The 21,617-nt window shown below is 42.4% G+C and overlaps 1 protein-coding gene across 1 annotated transcript; it reads left to right on the top strand.

Annotated features, from left to right (window-relative positions):
- Positions 1–14,886: 14,886 nt before the first annotated feature.
- On the top strand, positions 14,887–16,718 carry CCL2 (C-C motif chemokine ligand 2). The gene is made up of 3 exons (XM_002748333.6): positions 14,887–15,028; positions 15,727–15,844; positions 16,224–16,718. The coding sequence occupies exons 1-3, from the start codon at positions 14,956–14,958 to the stop codon at positions 16,327–16,329; spliced, it is 297 nt and encodes a 98-aa protein (XP_002748379.2). The 5' UTR covers positions 14,887–14,955; the 3' UTR covers positions 16,330–16,718.
- Positions 16,719–21,617: the final 4,899 nt, after the last annotated feature.

The following is a 21,617-nucleotide window of genomic DNA, read 5'->3' as shown; positions in this document are numbered from 1 at the left end:
GCTAAAGGAACACGTTCTAACTCAATGCAAAGAAACCAAAAACTTTGAAAAAAGGTTAGACAAAATGCTAACCAGAATAACTAGCTTAGAGAAGAGCATAAATGACTTGATGGAGTTGAAAAACACAGCACGAGAACTACATGAAGCAAACACAAGTTTTAATAGCCACATCAATCAAGCAGAAGAAAGGATATCAGAGATTGAAGATCAACTTAATGAAATAAAAAGAGAAGGCAAGAGAAGAGAAAAAAGAGTGAAAAGAAACAAACAAAACCTCCAAGAAATATGGCATTATGCAAAAAGACCTAATCTACGCTTGATTGGTGTACCTAAATATGATGAGGAGAATGAATCCAAGCTGGAAAACAATCTTCAAGATATTATCTGGGAGAACTTCCCAAGCCTAGCAAGGCAGTCCAAATTTCAAATTCAAGAAATATAGAGAAGTCCACAAAGATATTCCTCAAAAAGAGCAACCCCAAGGTACATAATCATTAGATTCATCAGGGTTGATATGAAGGAAAAAAACACTAAGGGCAACCAGAGAGAAAGGTCAGGTCACCCACAAAGGTAAGCGAATCAGGCTCACAGCAGATCTGTTGCCAGAAACCCTGCAAGCCAGAAGAGAGTGGGGGCCAATATTCAACATCCTTAAAGAAAAGAACTTTCAACCAAGAATCTCATATCCAGCCAAACTAAGCTTTATAAGTGAAGGAGAAATAAAATCCTTTATGGACAAGCAATTGCTGAGAGCTTTCATTACCACCAGACCTGCCCTACAAGAGCTCCTGAAAGAAACACTAAGCATGGAAAGGAACAAGTACCAGCCACTGCAAAAGCAAACCAGTTGGCAAAGACCAAAAATGCAATGAAGAAAATAAGTCAACTAATGGGAAGAAAACCAGCCAGTAACAAAATGGCAGGATCAAATTCACACATAACAATATTAACATTGACATATATTGTTAATATAACAATATTAACATATTAATATAACAATATATTAACATATTGTTGATATAACAATATTAACATGTAAATGGCCTAAATGCCCCAATCAAAAGATAGAGACTTGCAAATTGAATAAAGAGTCAAAACCTATTGGTGTGCTGTATTCAGGAAACCCATCTCACATACAAAGACACACATAGACTCAAAATAAAGGGATGGAAGAAGATTTACCAAGCAAATGGAGAACAAAAAAAAGCAGGGGTTGCAATCTTAGTCTCTGATAAAACGGACTTCAAACCAACAAAGATCAAAAGAGACAAAGAAGGGCATTACATAACAGTAAAAGGATCAATTCAACAAGAAGAGCTAACTATCCTAAATATATACACACCCAACACAGGAGCAGCCAGATATATAAAGCGAGTTCTTAATTACCTAAAACGAGATTTAGACTTTTGCACAATAATAGTGGGAGACTTCAACACGCCAGTGTAAATATTAGACAGATCAACAAGGTAGAAAATTAACAAGGACATCCAGGACTTGAATGCAGAGCTGGACCAAGCGGACCTAATAGACATACGGAATGCTCCACCTCAAATCCACAGAATATACATTTTTCTCAGCACCACATCGCACTTACTGGAAAATTGACCACATCATTGGAAGCAAATCACTCCTCAGCAAATGCAAAAAGTGGAAATCATACCAAGCAGTCTATCAGACCACAGCGCAATCAGATTAGAACTCAAGATTAAGAAACAGTCAAATCTGCACAACCACTTGGAGACTGAACAACTTGCTTCTGAGTGTCAACTGGATAAACAATGAAATGAAGACAGAAATAAAGATGTTTTCGAAACCAATCAGAATGAAGACACAACCTACCAGAATCTCTGGGACACCTTTAAAGCAGTGCTGAGAGGGAAATTTATAGCAACAAATGCCCACATGAGAAACAAGAAAAGATCTCAAATTGCCACCCTACATCAAAATTGAAAGAGGTAAAGGAGGAAGATCAAAAAAACTCAAAAGCTAGCATAAGACAAGAAATAACTAAGATTAGAGCAGAACTGAAGGAGATAAAGACATAAAAAACCCTTCAAAAATCAATAAATCCAGGAGGTGGTTTTTTGAAAAGATCAACAAAATAGACCACTGGCCAGACTAATAAAAAAAGAAAAGAGAGAAGAATCTAACAGTTGCAATAAAAAATGATAATGGTGATATCACCACTGATCCCACAGAAATACAAACTATCATCATAGATTACTACAAACAGTTCTATGCACATAAACCAGTAAAACAGGAAGAAATGGATAAATTCCTGGACACTTGTACTCTACCAAGACTAAACCAGGAGGAAGTTGAAACCCTGAATAGATCAATAACAAGGGCTGAAGTTGAGGCAGCAATCAATAGCCTACCAACCAAAAAAGTCCAGGTCCAGACAGGTTTACAGCTGAATTCTACTAGACGTACAAAAAGGAGCTGGTTCCATTCCTTCTGAAACTATATCAAACAATACAAAAAGAGGGAATCCTCCCTAACTCAATTTATGAGACCAACATCATCCTGATACCAAAACCAGGAAGAGATGCAACTAAAAAAGAAAACTTCAGGCCAATATCCATGATGAACATCAATGCAAAAATCTTCAATAAAATACTGGCAAACTGATTGCAACAGCACATCAAAACGCTTATTCATCACAATCAAGTAGGCTTCATCCTGGGGATGCAAGGCTGGTTCAATATATGCATGTCCATAAACATAATCCACCACATAAATGGAATCAAAGACAAAAACCACATGATTATCTCAGTAAATGTAGAAAAGGCCTTCCAAAAAATTCAACAGCCCTTCATGCTAAAAACTCTCAATAAACTAGGTATTGACAGAATGTATCATAAAATGATAAAAGCTATATATGACAAACCTACAGCCAATATCATACTGAATGGGCAAAAGCTGGAAGAATTCCCTTTCAAATCAGGCATAGACAAGGATGCCCTCTCTCACCACTCCTATTCAATATAGTATTGTAAGTCCTAGCCAGAGTAATCAGGCAAGAAAAAGAATTAACGAGTATTCAATTAGGAAAGGAGGAAGTCAAACTGTCTCCATTTGCAGATGACATGATTGTATATTTAGAAGATCCCATCGTCTCAGCCCAAAATCTGAAACTGATAAGCAACTTCAGCAATGTCTCAGGATACAAAATCAGTGCGCAGAAATCACAAGCATTCCTATACACCAGTAACAGACAAATAGAGAACCAACTCAAGAGCGAACTGCCATTCACCATTGCTACAAAGAGAATAAAATACCTAGGAATACAACTAACAAATGAGGTAAAAGATCTCTTCAAGGAGAACTACAAACCACTGCTCAATGGAATAAGAGAGGACACAAACAGATGGAAAGACATCCATGCTTATGGTTGGGAAGAATCACTATCATGAAAATGGCCATATTGCCCAAAATAATTTATAGATTCAATGCTATCCCCATCAAGCTACCAATGACCTTCTTCACAGAACTGGAAAAAAAACACTTTAAACTTCATATGGAATCACAAGAGAGCCAGCATAGCCAAGACAATCCTAAGCAAAAAGAACAAAGCCAGGAGCATCACACTGCCAGACTTCAAACTATACTACAAGGATACAGTAATCAAAACAGCATGGTACTGGTATGAAAACAGAGACATAGATCAATGGAACTGAATGGAGGCCTCAGAAGCAATACCACACATTTACAACCATCTGATCTTTGACAAACCTGAGAAAAATAAGCAATGGGGAAAGGACTCCATGTTTAATAAATGGTGTTGGGAAAACTGGCTAGCAATGTGCAGAAAGCAGAAACTGGACCCCTTCCTGTCATCTTAAACTAAAATTAACTCCAGATGGATTAACGAGTTAAACATAAAACCTAACACCATAAAAACACTAGAAGAAAATGTAGGCGAAACCATCCAGGACATAGGCATAGGCAAGGACTTCATGACTAAAACACCAAAAGCAATGGCAACAAAAGCCAAGATAAACAAATGGGATCTAATTAAAATTCAGAGCTTCTGTACAGCAAAAGAAACCATCATTAGAGTGAATTGGCAACCAAGAGAATGGGAAAAAATTTTTGCAGTCTACCCATCTGACAAAGGGCTAACATCCAGAATCTGCAAAAAACTAAAACAGATATACAAGAAAAAAAACAACCCCATTCAAAAGTAGGCAAAGGATATGAACAGACACTTTTCAAAAGAAGACATATATGAGGCCAACAAACATATGAAAAAGTACTCATCATCCCTGGTCATTAGAGAAATGCAAATCAAAACCACATTGAGATACCACCTTATGCCAGTTAGAATGGCAATCATTAAAAAAATCTGGAGGCAACAGATGCTGGAGAGGATGTGGAGAAATAGGAACACTCTTACACAGTTGGTGGTAATGTAAATTAGTTCAACTATTGTGGAAGACCGTGTGGTGATTTTTTTTTTTTAAAAGAAGGAAAGAAAAAAAGTAGTGAAGGAGAGGAAGAAAGAGGAAGAAAAAGAGGGAGAGAGAACAGAAATGTTGCTTTATTCTAAAAAAATGGGTATTAATAATGGCCAATCAATATTTCATTTAAACCTATGAGTAGGTGTGATGTGGTATTGACAAAAATGTATATTTTGTGTATTTAAAGTGGAGAGCTCTATAAATATTTATTAAGTTTACTTGTTCCGGATATCCTTATTAATTTTCTGTCTCATTGAGTCTAAGTCTCTATGTATCTGGGTGTAAGGATTGTTAGCTCTTATTGTTGCATTGATCCTTTTACCACTATATCTTTGTTGCTTTAAAAATCTATTTTAACAGATACAAGAATTGCAACTCCTGCTTTTTACTTATTTATTTATTTATTTTTGCTCTCCATTTGGTTGGTAAATCTTTCTCCATCCCTTTGTTTTGAGTCTTTGTGTATCCTTGCATGTGAAATGGGTCTGGATGTAGCATACCATTGGGTTTTGGCTGTATCTTTTGATTGGGGAATTTAGTCGATTTAAATTTAGGATTACTGCCATTTGATGTTAACTGGCTGTTTTATCCGTTCGTTGATGTAAATTCTTCTTTATGTTGATGCTCTTTACTTTTTGGTATATTTTTAGAAAGGCTAATACTGGTTGTTTCTTTCTATGTGTAATGCTTCTTTGAGAAGCTCTTGTAAAGTAGGCCTGGTGGCAATAAAATCTCTGAGTACTTGCTTGTTCATAAAAGGTTTTATTTTTCCTTCAGTTGTGAAGCTTAGTTTGGCAGGATATGAAATTCTGGGCTGAAAGTTCTGTTCTTTAAGGATGTTGAATATTGGCCCCCACTCTCTTCTGGCTTGTAGAGTTTCTGCTGAGAGATCTGTTGTAAGTCTAACAGGCTTCCCTTTGTGGGTAACCTGACCTTTCTCTCTGGCTGCCCTTAGTATTTTCTCCTTCATTTCAACCCTGGTGAATCTAATGACTATGTGCCTTGGGGTTGTTCTTCTTGAGGCATATCTTTGTGGTGTTCTCTGTATTACCTGGGGTTGAATATTGTCCTGCTTCGCTAGGTTAGGAAAATTTTCCTGAATCATACCCTGAAGAATATTTTCCAGCTTGGATTCATTCTCTCCATCACATTCAGGTATACCTATCAAATGTAAATTTGGTCTTTTCACATAGTCCCACATTTCTTGGAGACTTTGCTCATTCCTTTTTATCCTTTTTTCTCTAATCTTGTCTTCTTGTTTTATTTCATTAAGTTGGACTTTGACCTCTGATATCCTTTCTTCTGCTTGATCAATTCGAGTGTTTAAACTTGTGCATACTTCTCAGAGTTCCTGTATTGTATTCTTCAGTTCCATTAATTCACTTATATTACTCTCTAAATTGTCTATTCTCATTAGGATTTTGTCAAACTTTTTTCAAAGTTCTTAGTTTCTTTACATTGGGCTACAACATGTTCTTTTAACTCACAGAAGTTTCTTATTATCCATCTTCTGAAGCCCAATTCTGTTAATGGGATGCACTCGTTCTCCTTCAAGCCTTGTTCCCTTGTTGATGAGGAACTGTGATCCTCTTTAGAGGGAGAGGCATTCTGATTTTGAGTATTCACCACCTTTTTATGCTGGTTTCTTCCCATCATTGTAAATTTATCTACCTGTCATCTTTGTAATTACCAACTTTCAAATTAGGTCCCAGGGCCGAAATATGAGCAACCCACTGCGCTGGCCAAAACAGTGGCGTTAAGATTGATGGTGCTTTTCTGCCTGGGAATCTCCAGTCTGGCCTCCTTCCTGAGTCCGCAATAGGTGACTCTGCCTTCCCGGAGCTCCAAACGTTGGTCAGAAGGGGAACCAGTCCCGTTCACTCTGCACCAAGAGCTGCCACACCGAGGTGTCAGCAAAACCACTGCGCTGGCCACAAGAGGCACACTGGCGACCCGTGGGGCTCCTCCACCAGGAATCTTCTGCTCCTTGAGTGACAAAAATCTGTCTGAAAGTGTGGCGTCCTCCCATTCTCTGCACCTTCACTGGGAGCTACAATCCTGAGATGTTAGCGATCAGCCATCTTGGATCATTCTCAACAGTGTGGCGATTCCTCAAGGATCTAGAAATAGAAATTCCATTTGACCCAGCAATCCCATTACTGAGTATATACCCAAAGAACTATAAATCGTTCTATCATAAAGACATATGCACATGTATGTTCACTGCAGCCCTGTTTACAATAGCAAAGACCTGGAACCAACCCAAATGCCCATCAGCGACAGACTGGACAAAGAAAATGTGGCACATATACACCATGGAATACTATGCAGCCATAAAAAACGATCAGGATTTGTATCCTTTTTAGGGACTTGGATGAATCTGGAAACCATCATTTTCAGCAAATTGACACAAGAACAGAAAACCAAACACCGCATGTTCTCACTCATAGGGTGTTGAACAAAGAGAACACATGGACTCAGGGAGAGGAGCATTACACGCTGGGGGCAGTTGGGGGGGGGCTACTGGAGGGACAGCAGGGGGTGGGAAGGGTGGGGAGGGATAACATGGAGAGAAATGCTGGATATAGTATGCACCTATGCAACAACCCTGCATGACCTGCACATGTACCCCAGAACCTAAAGTAAAATAAAATTTTAAAATAAATAAATATTTGTGCATCACTGGTATAGTCCTTTTTGTCACCTCAGGGGACAAATAGTTCATATCTCTTTCATTATGTTCATTTAATTCCCAGGACTGCAGGTCATCCATATTAGGAGGAAATCTAGTAGCTCATGTTTTAGCCCCTGCCCAATGTCCTTACAGTGCCCCAGAACTTGGGGACTTATTCAGTCAAGCTACGAAAGTTCTGCTGCTAAATTTCAAAGTGGAAGCTGGGTCAGGACTTCTGGCTGCCATTGCTTCTCTTACTGTCCCCGGGATACCTAGGGATCACTGGCTTCACACCACCTAGAGGTTTTCCTGTTCCTTGCTCTCATGGTACCTCCTTGGCCATAGTGTTATCCTTCGGTTCCCTAGGTTTCAGCCTCTTCAGTTTTCACTCGCAAGTTTGGATTCTGCTTTCAAAGCAGGACTACTGCATCAACATAGCAGGTGCAGAGATCTTCTGGCCTCAGTTGTCACCCACTGACTTCTCTGCCCTGGCCTTGAACTCAGGCAACCAATCCAGTTGGAACCTCCCCAGATTCTCTGTGTCTAATAATGCTGGACTCAAAAGAAAGAGCCTCACTTTCTCTCTTCTCAGGAGGTCTCTTGGTCCTTGAGCAAATGTATCCATTTCTTCTCCTACCTACCATCTGTGGGCCCCCAAAGGTTTTTTTCCTCCCTTTCTCCAGGACAATGAGTCCCTATTTACAAGTGCCTGTTTTTACTTGAGTAAGATTTCTATATACAAAAAAGTGTTCTCTAGGGACAAGAGTAACTGGCACTCCTGTTGGAAGATGTTAAGATCTAAGTCACCAGACACTTCCTCCGACACACACACACACACATACACACACGGCTTATCTGCACTCTAGCACTGGTACTGACACTAACTCTATAAGCTGGAACAACTTTATTTCCCATCTTACCTTAAGCAGTGGTGCGGGGATTTTCAGCTCTGGGATCTCTATGACACCTCCCAGCTCTGATTGTCTCCTAACTTATTTATTGAGCACCTGATGCTAGGTGTTAATGCTGGTGAAGCAGGAGTGAACTAGACAGATAAAAGTTCCTGCCCCACCTCGCCTGACACCTACATGCCTGCTATTCCGACTCCATTACAAACAGCTCCAAGAGGAACAGTGTGCCTGTAAAGCTTTTCTCACTACCATGGACTCATCTTTGAGCAATACATAAATCGCAGAGTTGAATTATTTGGTAATGCTTTATTTTAACTTCCTGCACTAAGTCAGAAGAGATGTGTGTGCTATGGAAAACTATTTCCTCTGACCCACTTGCCCCATTAGACAAATAGTATTTGCATTTGTATTCAGATTCCCTCTTTAGACTCTAATTTACAGTAAAGACAAGAGGACTTTTGAATGGAGCCAGTGCTTTTCAATGAGGGGCTCCATCAGCTAGCCAACTGAAATCATTAATAAAGAAGATTTTTTAAGTAGCTGAAGTTTCCTGTTTTCGGCATGCAATGTTTTGCAACCAAGAGGAAGAAACATCATCCCCAAAGAAGAGTCCATGTGGCCCCTGAAAATCACTCTCTCTGCTAGAGGCTCCTCACTCCCCAGTGCTCCCCTCAGCCCTGCCACTATCTCCTCCCCAAATTGAAAAAGTGAGGAACTCAGGGACCCAAAAGTCTTGCTTCTTTACTAATTTCCCTGTCTGACATTAAATCATTCTACAATTCAGATATCTAGGGAAAATGACTTGAGATTCAAGTCATTTGCACTTTTAATAATTAGTTTAAATTATGTTTGTTAAAAACCTACTACATGAAAGATACTGTACCAGGTTCTGGGCTCCAGTATGGGCAAAGGCCTCAAGGTGGAATGGAGTATGTTGTGTTCTAGAAGCAGAGAGTGGGGCTGAGGGTGACATGAGGTGAGGAGGCAGGAGATGGCCTGGCGGGAGTGGGACCTTCTGGTGAGAGCTGGCTGCTGTGTGAGGAGCTGAGGCCCTGGCTGGATTCTGGGGTTACTTTGACCTTCAGCTTTTTGTCATGGGCAGACAGGAGAACAGGTATGCAAAAACGTTTAGGAGATGAAAATCTCCCTATGCATTATATAATAAAGATGGTCAACACATTTTCATAACAAGAAATAAGAGCAGAGCCTTGCACTGGGCATCAGGACTGTACAAATGCCCAGAACTGGCATGTACCCTGGGACATCCCCTGAGAAGGCATGCCACCAGCCCTCAGACTGACACAGCTCTTTACAAGTTGCTTACAGAGCACTTTTGGTTTATTAATTCATACAAGTCTCATGACAATGTCAGAAGCAGCTGTATGACTAATCCCCTTTGACTGAAGAGGCCCAGAGAAGTCAAGAGACTTGCTCAAGTCCACACAGCTAGAAAGAGGCAGAACCAGGCTTCTGGCCCTAGTGTTCTGACACCACCTGAGGCTCCTTCTGTTATTTCAGGCTACCTCTTCTTTCTCTTCTGTCTTCTTTTCTCTTTCCCTCTCCTCTTATTTCTTCATATCTGCCTGTATTTATTCCTATTGGTGCCTCCCAGCCCAGCCAGCATAGTCCTCTCTTCAAATACCCTATGCTTCACTCTGGGGATCCCAAATGCAGCCTGAGGGTGCTATGGGAGGACATAGAAAAAATACAGCTTTACATTTTTTAAAAAAATGCAGATCATAGCCAGGTATGGTGACTCATGCCTGTAATCCCAGCACTTTGAGAGGCCAAGGTAGGTGAACTACCTAAGGTCAACAGTTCAAGACCAGTTGGCCGATGTAGTGAAACCCTGTCTCTACTAAACATACAAAAGTTAGCCAAGTGTGATGGCACATGCCTGTAATCCAAGCTACTTAGGAGGCTGAGGCAGGAGAATCTGAGTCCAGGAGGGGGAGGTTTCAGTGAAAAAAGATAGTGCCACTGCACTCCAGCCTGGGCTACAGAGCGAGACTGTCTCAAAAAATAAATGAAACATGCAGATTATGATTCAGCAGGTCTAGGTTGAAGCCCAGAACTCTCGGATAAATTCAATGGCACTTAACTACTTGGAGGTCACGGATGACTTTGCTAATCTAATAAAGCTATAGACCCTTCCTCCAGAAAAAATGCACAAAAACATAAATGTGGAAGACAAATCCTGATGGCTCTGGGAGCCTCTTCAAGGGCCACAGACAAGAGCTCTGGTCTAGGTGCTCACTGTTTCCCCCACCCGGACAGCATTTCCTACCAGAAGACAAATGTTAAGGTTGTTCTAACAGAGCTATGCACCCACAGCGGCAGCAGCATCACCTGGGAACTGTTAGCAATGCAGAACCTCAGGCCCACCCCAAACCTACAAAGTCAGAATCTCTACTTTGCAAGATCCCAAGTTGCTGGATAAGCACGTTACAATATGCAACCTCTATAAGTGTGCCCAAAATGTACCCCCACCTCCATTCAATGGTCACCCAACGTTCAAAAATCTGCCCAGCCCTTGAGCCCATCTTAACTGTACCACCATGAGCCTTCCCTGGGCCTCTGTGCTGGGACTCTCTCAGAGCTGTATCTCTCTGGTTAATGCAATTATTCTATTCCCTCAGATGACCCCAGTACAGGTGCTAAAGGAGTCAACAAAAGGCTATTGTCAAAACAGTGTTTCTGTCTCTACTCCATCTGATCTCTGTTTATCTAAGACCTGCCCATCCTCCTCTCCCAGTTCGGCACCTTGACCCTCTCATCACACTGCTCAGGCCACCTTGCACGACGCAAGCCCCAAATGAGGAAAGCATTTTCTCCTCCAGTGTGTAACACAAAGGTGCTGCAGAGTGGCTCACACTGCCCTTAGCCTAAGAATTTACTTAGCTCCCCCCACTAGGGCTCAGATGATAATCTGTGAGGGCTGGTTCACACAACAGTCTAAGGAACAAGCTTCTTGCTTCCTTGGGCATCTCTGCTCCTCATCACCTTCACCTCCACCCACCAACTCAGGCCACTCTACTTTCTCTTCTCAATGCTCTGCCCATCACCACCCCATTCCCATGCTCAAGAATATTCTTGGCTACTTCATGCAATTAGACCTGGGGCAGATCCAATCCAGAATGTAAGAAATCTTAGATGCTGGAAGCTTGGAGTAAGCACTGATCAGAATTATTCCTCAATTCACTCCTACTTTCCATGGTGCTTACTTTAGCATCTCTTCTGAAAAGGAAACATCACGTCAGATTCACTTCTCCCTCCCTGCACAATCTCTACCTGGTGCTCCGCACAGGGTATGTGCTAATTGTATGAACACTATAATAAAGAGACAGTGCGGTAGATGACAAAGGGCACTACATTGAGAGCCCAGAAATAAGCAAACCAGCACAAACATAGCCATTCATCTTCTATTTCACCTTGGGTCTGTCACTACTCTGTTCATGGCCTCAGTCTCCCCATCAGAGAAACAGGTAGATGATTCTAAGGTCCCGTTCATTTTCTGACATTTTGTGAAAAAAATAAAGAAGGATTGAAAGGAAATCCCTTTCCCTTGAAAGGAAAGGGATTGCAGAGTAGAGGCCCTGGGAAAATGGGCTCTATTCTACCTGAAGATGAACTAAGAGTCAGCCTGGAGGAGAGGACTTGATGGGGGCTGTCTAGAAAGGACATGGTGGGTGCAGAGCAACTGTGCATCTCTCTTGAAGGCAGAGCTGAGGGAGCACCAGCAAGGGAGCCTGCACTAGGCAGGGAGGGGCAAATGAACTGCAAAAATGGGTGGGGACCCAGGCAGTGGCTTCAGCTCTTTCTAGAAAGCTCACTTTTACTTCATCTTTTTTTTTTTTACCCCTGACACCGAGTGGGAGTCTGCAGCAATGACCAAGGTACATGCGGAGGATCCTGGTGGTAGGGTCAGATCCCAGGAGGGATGAAGAAAGCATTATTCACCAAAAGGAACTCTTCCATTCCTTATCTATGAGCTGATGAGGAGGAAGCCCCAGGGGAACTGGAAATTCTAGACAGCATCACAGCATTGGCCCTCACTTTCCTCATAGCCCCTCTGGGGGCCTTTCCCTTGCACGCCCCCAAGTGAGAGCCCAACCCAGGCTTGCGCCGAGATATTCCCAGCACAGCCCCACGTGAGAGCTCCCTGGGTCCGGGCCCAGCATTAGGAATGCAGGCTCCAGCCAAATACATTATTTTCTGCAGGATCTGGGAACTTCCAGAGCTGCCTCACAGTGGGGAATTTCCACTCATTTCTCTTACCCCGGCACTGACCTCCCAGCTAGGGAGGGCATCTTTTCTTGACAGAGCAGAGGTGGGAGACAGCTACCACTTTCCAGAAGACTTAGTTTTCTGATTCACACCTTTTCATCTTCCATGTGTTTACTGTCTGATATTTGCATTCAGACAGTAATGCAAATCTTTCCAGAGATGACGACTCCTCCCTGAAGTAGAGGCATGCTTCCAACACTCACAAGTCCATCCAAACAATCAGTCAGCAAAGCTGGGAAGTTTTTCTCTGTGACCATGGGTCAACTGATCTCCCTCTCTGGATTGTGGCTTAATCAGACAAAAAGAAGCAGTTACACACAGGACCTCTATACACCCATTGATTCTGGGATTCTATGAGTGATGGTGATGTGACTAAGCCAGGAGACACTTGTTTAAAGATCTCAGCATCTTTCAGCTTGTTAACCTAGAGAAAACCTGAAGCATGACTGGATATTAAAGGGAAATGGAATGCAGTCCACCAAGTTCATGGTAAAGGATGCACTGACAGATTAGAGAGGGGTTTCCCTTGATATGAGGGAAACTTCTTTGAAATAAGTTCAGTGAGATGGTCTAGGAAGAAATTTCTACCTGAAGTTGCACAGTTTCCAGTCCTGGAAACATTTTATTCATTGGATAAGAATAGATTGAGGCATGAGCAGAGGACTGAGCAAAACAGAGAAGTTTCAACACTGATAGGGGAGAAAAAGGGTAACTAGAAAGATTCAGCAGGACGAGAATAAGACTCCTCAGGAGACACAAGCAAAGCAGGGCTCAAATTGACTTGTTCTCTCTTCATCCTGCCTTTTTGTAATTCCACCAGAGTCTGGAAAGATCACCCCATAGGTCACTGCTCTGGGGTTCTCCAAGAAACCAATATCCATCATGAGACATCAAGTCTCATGCCGGCAAGAAGAGTTTCTGGAATCAGAACTTCCTGGGTGGGAATCTCAGCCACATCTACTATTGTTTGAATTTCTGGGCAAATAACTTCAGTTTTAACCTAACAAAAGCTGGGTTGGTTGGAGAACTAAGCAGGCGTTGCTGGAAAGCATGTCAGCCCCATGCCTGACTCCCAGAATGTACTCAGCAATGCAATTACTGATCACTTACTAGGAACAAAACAGCCATTTGTTGTATACAACCCATTTCTTATTACGAATGTAGTGATTGACAAGTGTTTTCTTCTAAGAAACCCCACGCATGTATAGACATAGCCTCAGTGACCCTTTATGAAAGAAGAGTCACTAGTCCTTGCATGCTCATTGGGCAAGGGTACTGCAAGACTCAGAAGGAGGAGACAGTGGGCTGGGAGAATAGAGAGACCAGAATTTTAAACTCAGCTCAGCTATTAACATGCCTCAAGTAACCCAATCATATTTGTAAGAGAAAATAATTCACTGAAATGAATTCTAAGGTCTTTGGGTTTTTATTAGTATGATTCTGTGGTTTCTGAGGAAATCTAAGGCACAACCGAAGAATGAAGCCAGGCTTTCCAATTCCCAAAATACTCCTCCTCTGCTTATTCATGTCCCCTGGAAATCAAGAAGGAAGCTGGGAGAAAAGCTGCCTAATCACGGATGCACTTCTTGCCCACTGCTGCCTGCTGTGCTAACCACAGGCTCCTAACTCATAATGACTTAAGCACAAGGAATGTTTATAGCTGCTCCTTTAGCTGACTGCCCATTTGGAAGATGCTGAGGACAGAGAGAGGACCCAAGCAGGCAACTGGTTAGAGGACTTGTGCACATTCCCTTCCAGCAGTATATCATAGAGATGGCTGCACAGGCACTGGGAACAGGCTGCCTGGATTCTCTGCTTGAGGGTACCTTGAGCAGGTTATTCAACCCCTCTGTGCCTCAGTCGCCTGATCAACAACATAGGAATTAGCAATCCCTACTCAAGGAAGTTGGGAAATTTACAGATTTAATATTAGTAAAGGGCTGAGGATATTCCTGGCAGAGTAAGCACTCTGTATGATAGGGGTATTTCTTCTGCAACACCACATGATGTCCATGGCTTCATCCAAGTCTGAAACCCTAGAACCCTTAAAATTCAGTTCAATGTTTACACAGTCTTACAGTTCTGCTAGGCTTCTGTTGTGCCACTATCCTGCATTTGAATGAGCAAATGGATTTATTGCATTGCCAGCGAGCCCGCCAAGGTTTCAGAGGTCCTTCCTTGGCTGGCAGGCCTCTTGGACTGTGGCCTGAAGGTAAGCTGGCAGCTAGCATGACATGCTTTCATCTAGTTTCCTCACTTCCTTCCTTTTCTGCAGAGTTTTCACTTCAGAGAAAGCAGAATCCTTAAGAACAACCCTCTTAATTCACATCTGTGGTCATCCTAGGCTTAATGGCATCCCATCCTCCTCATTTGGTCATTTGGTCTCAGTAGTGAATGGAAAAAGTGTCTCGTCCTGACCCACTGCTTCCCTTTTCAACTTCCTGGAAATCCCCAGTACGTTGCATTTGCTCAGCAAATTTAAAAACCCAGTTATTATTCATGATCCCTCCTCCTGCTTGACTTATAAAAGACAAGAGACAGCAGTCAGAGGGACAGAGAGGCTGAGACCAACCCAGAAACATCCAGTTCTCACACCGAAGCTCACATCCTCGCCTCCAGAATGGTCTCTGCAGCACTTCTGTGCCTGCTGCTCATAGCAGCCACCTTCAGCCCCCAGGGGCTCGCTCAGCCAGGTAAGGCCCTTCTCTGCTTTTCCAAGAAAGGTGACTCAGAAAAGGATCAGGGGTGAGCCCAACCATACAGCTGCTGCTAGGCAGAGCCTAAACTAGAATTCCAGCTGTGAAACCCAAATCCAGCTCCTTCCAGGATTCCATCTCTGGGAATACCCTCAGCACAGTTACTCTCCCAGCCAAGTTTGGGGATCAGCATGATCAAAGAGAGGGTGGCTGTGTGGGCTGTTTCCAGACACAACTGGAGACCCAGAATCTGGTCTGTGCTTCATTCACCTCAGCTTCCAGAGACAGTGGCTCTGCAGAGGTAATGAATATCAGGGGATCTCATGACCAAGCATAGACTATTCAGAGCTTAAAAGGAGATTCCTAGCGGGGGTCTCCCACTGATCTTTCCTGGTGCTGATCATCTGGATTATTGGTCCCTCTTAATGACACTTGTAGGAGTTACCTAGCTTTAACAGCTCCTCCTTCTCTCTGTCCATTATCAATGTTGTATATCCATTTTACAGCATAGGAAACTGAGTCATTGTGTCAAAGATCACATTCTAGCACTGAGGTATAGGCAGTAGCACTGGGATTTAATGAGCTCTTCCTCTTCTCCTGCCTTCCTTTTGCTTTTTTCTCATGACTCTCCTGCTCTAAGATCAGAAGAATCCAGTTCATCCTAAAATGCTTTTTCTTTGTGGTTTATTTTCCAGATGCAATCAATGCCCCAGTTACCTGCTGTTACATCTTCACCAATAAGAGGATCTCACTGCAGAGGCTGGCAAGCTACAGAAGAATCACCAGCAGCAAGTGTCCCAAAGAAGCTGTGATGTGAGTTCAGCACACCAACCTTCCCTGGCCCAAAGTTCTTCCTCAGGGAGCAAGGGACAAGCCTCATAAACCTAGAGTCAGAGAATGCACCATTTAACTTAATATACAAGGGTTCCCAATGGGAAAACTAAGTCACATAGGGAAAAAGTGACCCCTGACATCACTCTCCACCTGGGTGCCTATTCAGAACACCCCAATTTCTTTAGCGTAGTCAGGATGACTCCAGCTGGACACCTATAGGAGCAGTTTGCCCTGGGTTCCCTCCTTCTACCTGCCTTCTCCTCTAGCTCCCGCAGCAGCCTGTTGGTGCAGAATGGGTTGCACTCCTAGGCCAAAACTGTAGAGGAACTTTATCTAACTGTGTCCTCCCTCCCCACAGCTTCAAGACCAAACTGGCCAAGGAGATCTGTGCTGATCCCAAGCAGAAGTGGGTTGAAGATTCCATTGACCACCTGGACAAGCAAATCCAAACTCCAAAGCCTTGAACACTCACTCCATAACCCCAAAGTCTACAGCTAACTTATTTTTCCCTAGCTTTCCCCAGATACTCTGTTTTATTTTATTATAATTTCAAAGGATATGAATTTTGTTTGTTGATATGAAACATTATGCCTTAAGTAATGTTAATATTGTTTAAGTTATTGATGTTTTAAGTTTATCTTCCATGGTACTAATGTTTTTATATAAAGAGACTCAGGCAAATTGCCTTTTCTCTGTGAACTGCAATTCTACCCCTGGGATGTTTTCAGGATCTTTGCAAGAATCATCAATTCAAAGACTTTTTGTTTTAACAATCCAGTGCATTGCTGAAATATTATTGTGGAAATGAATATTATATAATTATTACACAAAATAAATATATTTTTGTACAAAACCTGACTTCCAGTGTTTTCTTGAAGGAAATTACAAAGCTGAGAGTATGAACTTGACAGTGACAAAGGAACATGATTTCAGAGGGTAGGGTTCACATTCTAAAGAAATGGGAACATGGATTGCCCCCGTCTTCTCCACTAGGTGGTCTCCTCTAAGCATCCATAAAAAAATTATTATGGCAGGCCAGTTAGGCATTAAAGCACCACCCTTCCAGTCTCCAACATCAGCTTCCCAGACCCCAGTGACCCTGGCCACCCATTTGGCAAGAACCCACCCCCATTCCTTTTCTCACAGTCCCTGACCCCCACCTGCAATTCTTCCCATAACATATTGCAACTGGCCTCTAACTGGGCTACCCACTCCCAATCTGCACCTCTCTAATTAATCCCCCAACTGGGAGTAATACAGACACTGCCAGTATCAGGAAATACCGACAGACTTAATCACCATTGATAAGATGATTAGATAAGTTTCATAGACATGATGAAACTTGAACTTATTCTTTATGAATGAATAAAACATTTCTAGAAAAATTACAAGGGAAGAAAAAGAAGAGTGGGAGCAAATACCTGGAGGTAGAAAAGGTGATGATGTGTACATCCAGGAGGGGAAAAAAACAATCCATCAAATGGGAATTCAGGCCCATATCAATGTCAAAGAAGGAGAAGTTTAGAAAGGAAGGTTGAGTCAAGAGATCTGAAAGTTAGGGTGAAGAGTTAGTACTCAACTTTGTAGCTTAAAAGAAAATGATGCAAATCTTCAGTCCAATGAGGAGGGAAGTGCTATGTTTAGAGATTCAGAGATAAGTTTCAGGAAATGTAACTTACTGGTTTTATACACCACAGAGAAATAGGGACTAGTGAGAAGCTATTGCTATGGTCCAAGCAATGAGGACAAGGGCCTGAATATGGAGCCCAAGAGGCAGCATTGGAGAAGAATGGCTGATGCAGGGTGAAATGCTGTATGTTGTAAATGGAGGAGAAAGACCTGTGACTTCAGATATGAAAACCTCATCTTCAATCCACATTTTAAGTGGCCAGCTTCCCTGAAACCAGAACGTGTTTCCCTCCATTACTATCCCCCCATCCCAATCTCAGGAGCCTGGAATCATCTGTTTAAACAGATGGGCCTCCTATTCCTAAATATCCACCTAAAGTGTGTATTCCTTTGCAGGACATTTGTTCCACCTGTGAAGCATTTGGCCTGTCTGGGTACCCAGACCACCCTAACATCCAGGAAAGCAGGTGTCTTGCTCTATTGAATAAACTGCATGGTTCTCAGTTTCCCAATCTTGTGGGGAAATGACCACTGTGTCGGGCTAGAGCAGGCAGTCCTTTTGGCAGCATGAGGTGCTGGGGACAACTTCAATCGGCAAGAAGTACTCTCAGGTTCTCATACCAGAGCTAGTACTGACTCACTTTGTCAGTCAGGACAGGTCAGGTATTCTGAGCCTTCATCAATAATATACAGATGATGATGTGTTGCAAATAGGAACCCAGGGGAACTTAGGTTCCCTTCTGGATCTGGGAGCATGTCTCTTGGAAAACTTCCATTTCTACTAGCTGGAGTTGTAGAGGGAAAGAGGGGATTCTGCGTCTACATTTCTGAGCCAGTCCAGAGTTCCTGAATCAGATTAAGGAATCCCTTCAAAGCTACAAGTACTCTGATACATCAGTCAGCAGACAATTTATTGACAGCTGTTTAGAAAACTCACTGACCCTGGCTCCAGGTCAAACAGCCCTCCCTGCCTCTCCTCTACCCCTGCAGTACTTGGCCTTGATCACCAATCAGGAGTAAAATATCAAATTGCAGTAGATGCCAAGAGACTAGAATGCAAACAAATGAGACCTCATCATATGGCTTCTGAGCAGCAGTCCTATGATGCCAGGCATATTTGAGGCACACAAATCCTCTGAGAGGAGAGGAGGCAGAGGAAGCGGGGATACATGTGGTCAAACCCCAAATTAATCTGCTTACATTCTTTTTGCAGGTAACATCTATTAATTTTCAAGAAATCTTGAATCCATACTCTTTTCTAGCTAAGCATGGAATTCCTTGCTCCTTGCATGAAGAAACTGAGCACAGGCATCAGCGGCATTGAGATCCTGTTTTAGGAGAGCATGCCAAGTGCAATGCATTCATTTCCTGTTGCTGTCAACAGTCAGTTCCAGGAAATCTAGGCTTTTTCTAGTCATGCTCAAAATTCTTCCAGCCTCTGCTCATTGTTCAAATCCAAAGCCACTTCCACATCTGTAGGTGTTCCTTACAGAAGCACCCTATTTCCAGGTACCAAAATCTGTAATTAGATTCTTAATGTTACTGTAACAAATTACCATAAGCTTAATGGCTTAAAACAAGAAAAATATATTGTCTCATGGTTCTGGAGGTCAGAAGTCTATAATGGGTCCCTAGGGCTATATTCATTCCTTCTGGAGGCTTCAGGGGAGAATCCATTTCCTTGCCTTTTCCAATTGTTAGAGGCTACCTGAACTCCATACCTCGTGATCTCTTCCTGTAGCTTCAAAACATCTCTCTCTCCTTTGCTTTCATAGTCATATCTTGTCTCTGACTCTGACCTTCCCGCCTTCATCTTAAAAGGTGATTATGTGGTGATTATGCTGAGCCCATCTTGTAATCCAGGATAACATCTTCATCTCAAGATTATTAAGTTAATCACATTACTCCCGTTGCTATGTCAGGTAGTATACCTACAGAGCACAGAGATTCAATTAGGATGTAGGCATTTTTTTTTTTTTTCAGACTGAGTCTTGCTCTGTTGTCCAGGCTGGAGTGCAGTGGCACAATCTCAGCTCACTGCAACCTCTGCCTCCTGGGTTCAAGCAATTTTCCTCCTGCCTGGCCTCCTGAATAGCTGGGATTACAGGATGCACCATCACGCCCAGCTAATTTTTGTACTGTTAGCAGAGATGGGGTTTTACCATGTTGGCTAGGTTGGTCTCAAACTCCTGGCCTCAGGTGATCTATATGCCTCAGACTCCCAAAGTGCTGGGATTATAGGTGGGAGCCACTGTGCCCGGCCACAGATACGTGAGCATCTTTGCGAGGAAGACACTACTGAGAAAACCATAGCCAGTAGCCAGATGAAGATTTACAATAGGTAGTTGGACACTGTGATCTGATCTTTGAGATCTGTATCTGGTTTGGTGACTAGACTGTAAGGTAAACTTTTGCAAGTCGCCTTTTATCTGTGGGTCCATAGGCTGTGGATTTAATTGGTGCACTAAATCCTTCCTAGGCCAGGCACAGTGGCTCATGCCTGTAATCCCAGCACTTTGGGAGGCTGAGGTGGGTGGATCATGAGGTGAGGAGTTTGAGACCAGCCTGACCAACATGATGAAACTCCATCTGTATTAAAAATACAAAAATTAGCCAGGCATGGTGGTGCACACCTGTAATCCCAGCTACTCAGGAGGCTGAGGCAGGAGAATCGCTTGCACCTGGGAGGCAGAGGTTGCAGTGAGCCGAGATCACGCCACTGCACTCCAGCCTGAGCAGCAGAGCAAGACTCTGTGTCAAAAATAAATAAATAAATAATAAATGCTTCCTAAGTTACCTAAAGTACATTAAAGTAACCTGAGGTCTTTCCAAAACATCATTATATCCCCAAAGATTCTGATTCTAAATCTAAATTCTAAATTCTAAATGTTAAAATGAATGAAGGCTCCTCTTCCCATTGGTGTATTTTATGAGTTTCTTAGAAGATAGATACTGGTCCACAGATGAGTTTGAGGCCATGTGCTCTTCAGTTCTTTCACATTCAGGTCATTGAAGCTGACCGCTAGTCTCAGTAACCTCTGACTTGAGTTTTCATACTGTCCTTTGTTCTGACCTAGGCTTGACAAATTAACAATCAGGAACAAAAGGGAATATAGAGTCCAGACATTCAGGACATGGGAGAGTTTGAAATACAACTGTTTCACCATCCCAGGCAGTGGGATGTATTTTTTTTTTCAAATGCATTGAACCACAAAATATCCATAAAACCTTTCAGTCTGACCCAGTGGCTTAAAGAAGAGCATAGGTTAACAATGTGGCTTTCCCATTCTAGCTGGAAACATGATCCTAAAAGAAAGTTTTGGGTCGTGTGTAGAGAAAGCAGAGAAATTCGCCAAGCTCTACAAGTAGAAAAAGATTTTACATGTCTTTACTGGTAGATTAGAAAAGTGCTAGTCATTTTTTGAGGAAATTATGCTGCCAAGAAAATCAGAAGCCAAGACTGAAAAAGGCTTTGATTATTCTATCTATAAAACAACTTCTGAATCTTCCATGAGCCAGAGACAAGTCATGACAGCCACTGAATGAGGGCATGTCCACTGAGTTCCATGTCCACTGTGGCCAAGGAGAAGAAATGGACAAGCAAGCGCCTAACAAGATGTGGATCTGGGGCCCTGGAGAAGGAAGCCCTTCTTGCAAGTGAGATCGGATCCTCTGTTCCTATTCCAGGAAGAGACCCTTTTGATGTTTATCCGGTAGTATATCAGAACTCTTACAGATCAGTCATTGCTGGGTGTCTCCCAGTCTTCCTTGTCCAAAAAGGTTTATTTTATGAGTGTATACATTGAACAGATACATTGTTTATTTTTTTTTAATTTTTTATTGCATTTTAGGTTTTGGGGTACATGTGCAGAACATGCAAGACAGTTGCATAGGTACACACATGGCAGTGTGTTTTGCTTCCTTTCTCCCCTTCACCCACATTTGGCATTTCTCCCCAGGCTATCCCTCCCCAGCTCCCCCACCTCCGCTGGCCCTCCCCTTTTCCCCCCAATCATTGTTTATTTTTTTAAAAGTACTGTCAATCTTGGAGGCTATAAAATTTATTTCCATAAGGTATCATTATCTCTTTATTAAAGTTTTTGATTTTGAAAAATTTAGGTAA

The sequence above is a fragment of the Callithrix jacchus genome, chromosome 5 (genome assembly GCF_049354715.1).
Source record: "Callithrix jacchus isolate 240 chromosome 5, calJac240_pri, whole genome shotgun sequence".
NCBI lineage: Eukaryota > Metazoa > Chordata > Mammalia > Primates > Cebidae > Callithrix > Callithrix jacchus.
This window is presented reverse-complemented; position numbering and strand designations above follow the sequence as displayed.

What these genes read in the sequence shown, in the direction of transcription:
- CCL2 (XM_002748333.6), top strand. Translation starts at nt 14,956, where the DNA reads ATGGTCTCTGCAGCACTTCTGTGCCTGCTGCTCATAGCAGCCACCTTC. An exon ending in CCAGGGGCTCGCTCAGCCAG is followed by an intron (nt 15,029 to 15,726) that starts GTAAGGCCCTTC and finishes TTTATTTTCCAG; the next exon opens with ATGCAATCAATGCCCCAGTT. An exon ending in TGTCCCAAAGAAGCTGTGAT is followed by an intron (nt 15,845 to 16,223) that starts GTGAGTTCAGCA and finishes CCCTCCCCACAG; the next exon opens with CTTCAAGACCAAACTGGCCA.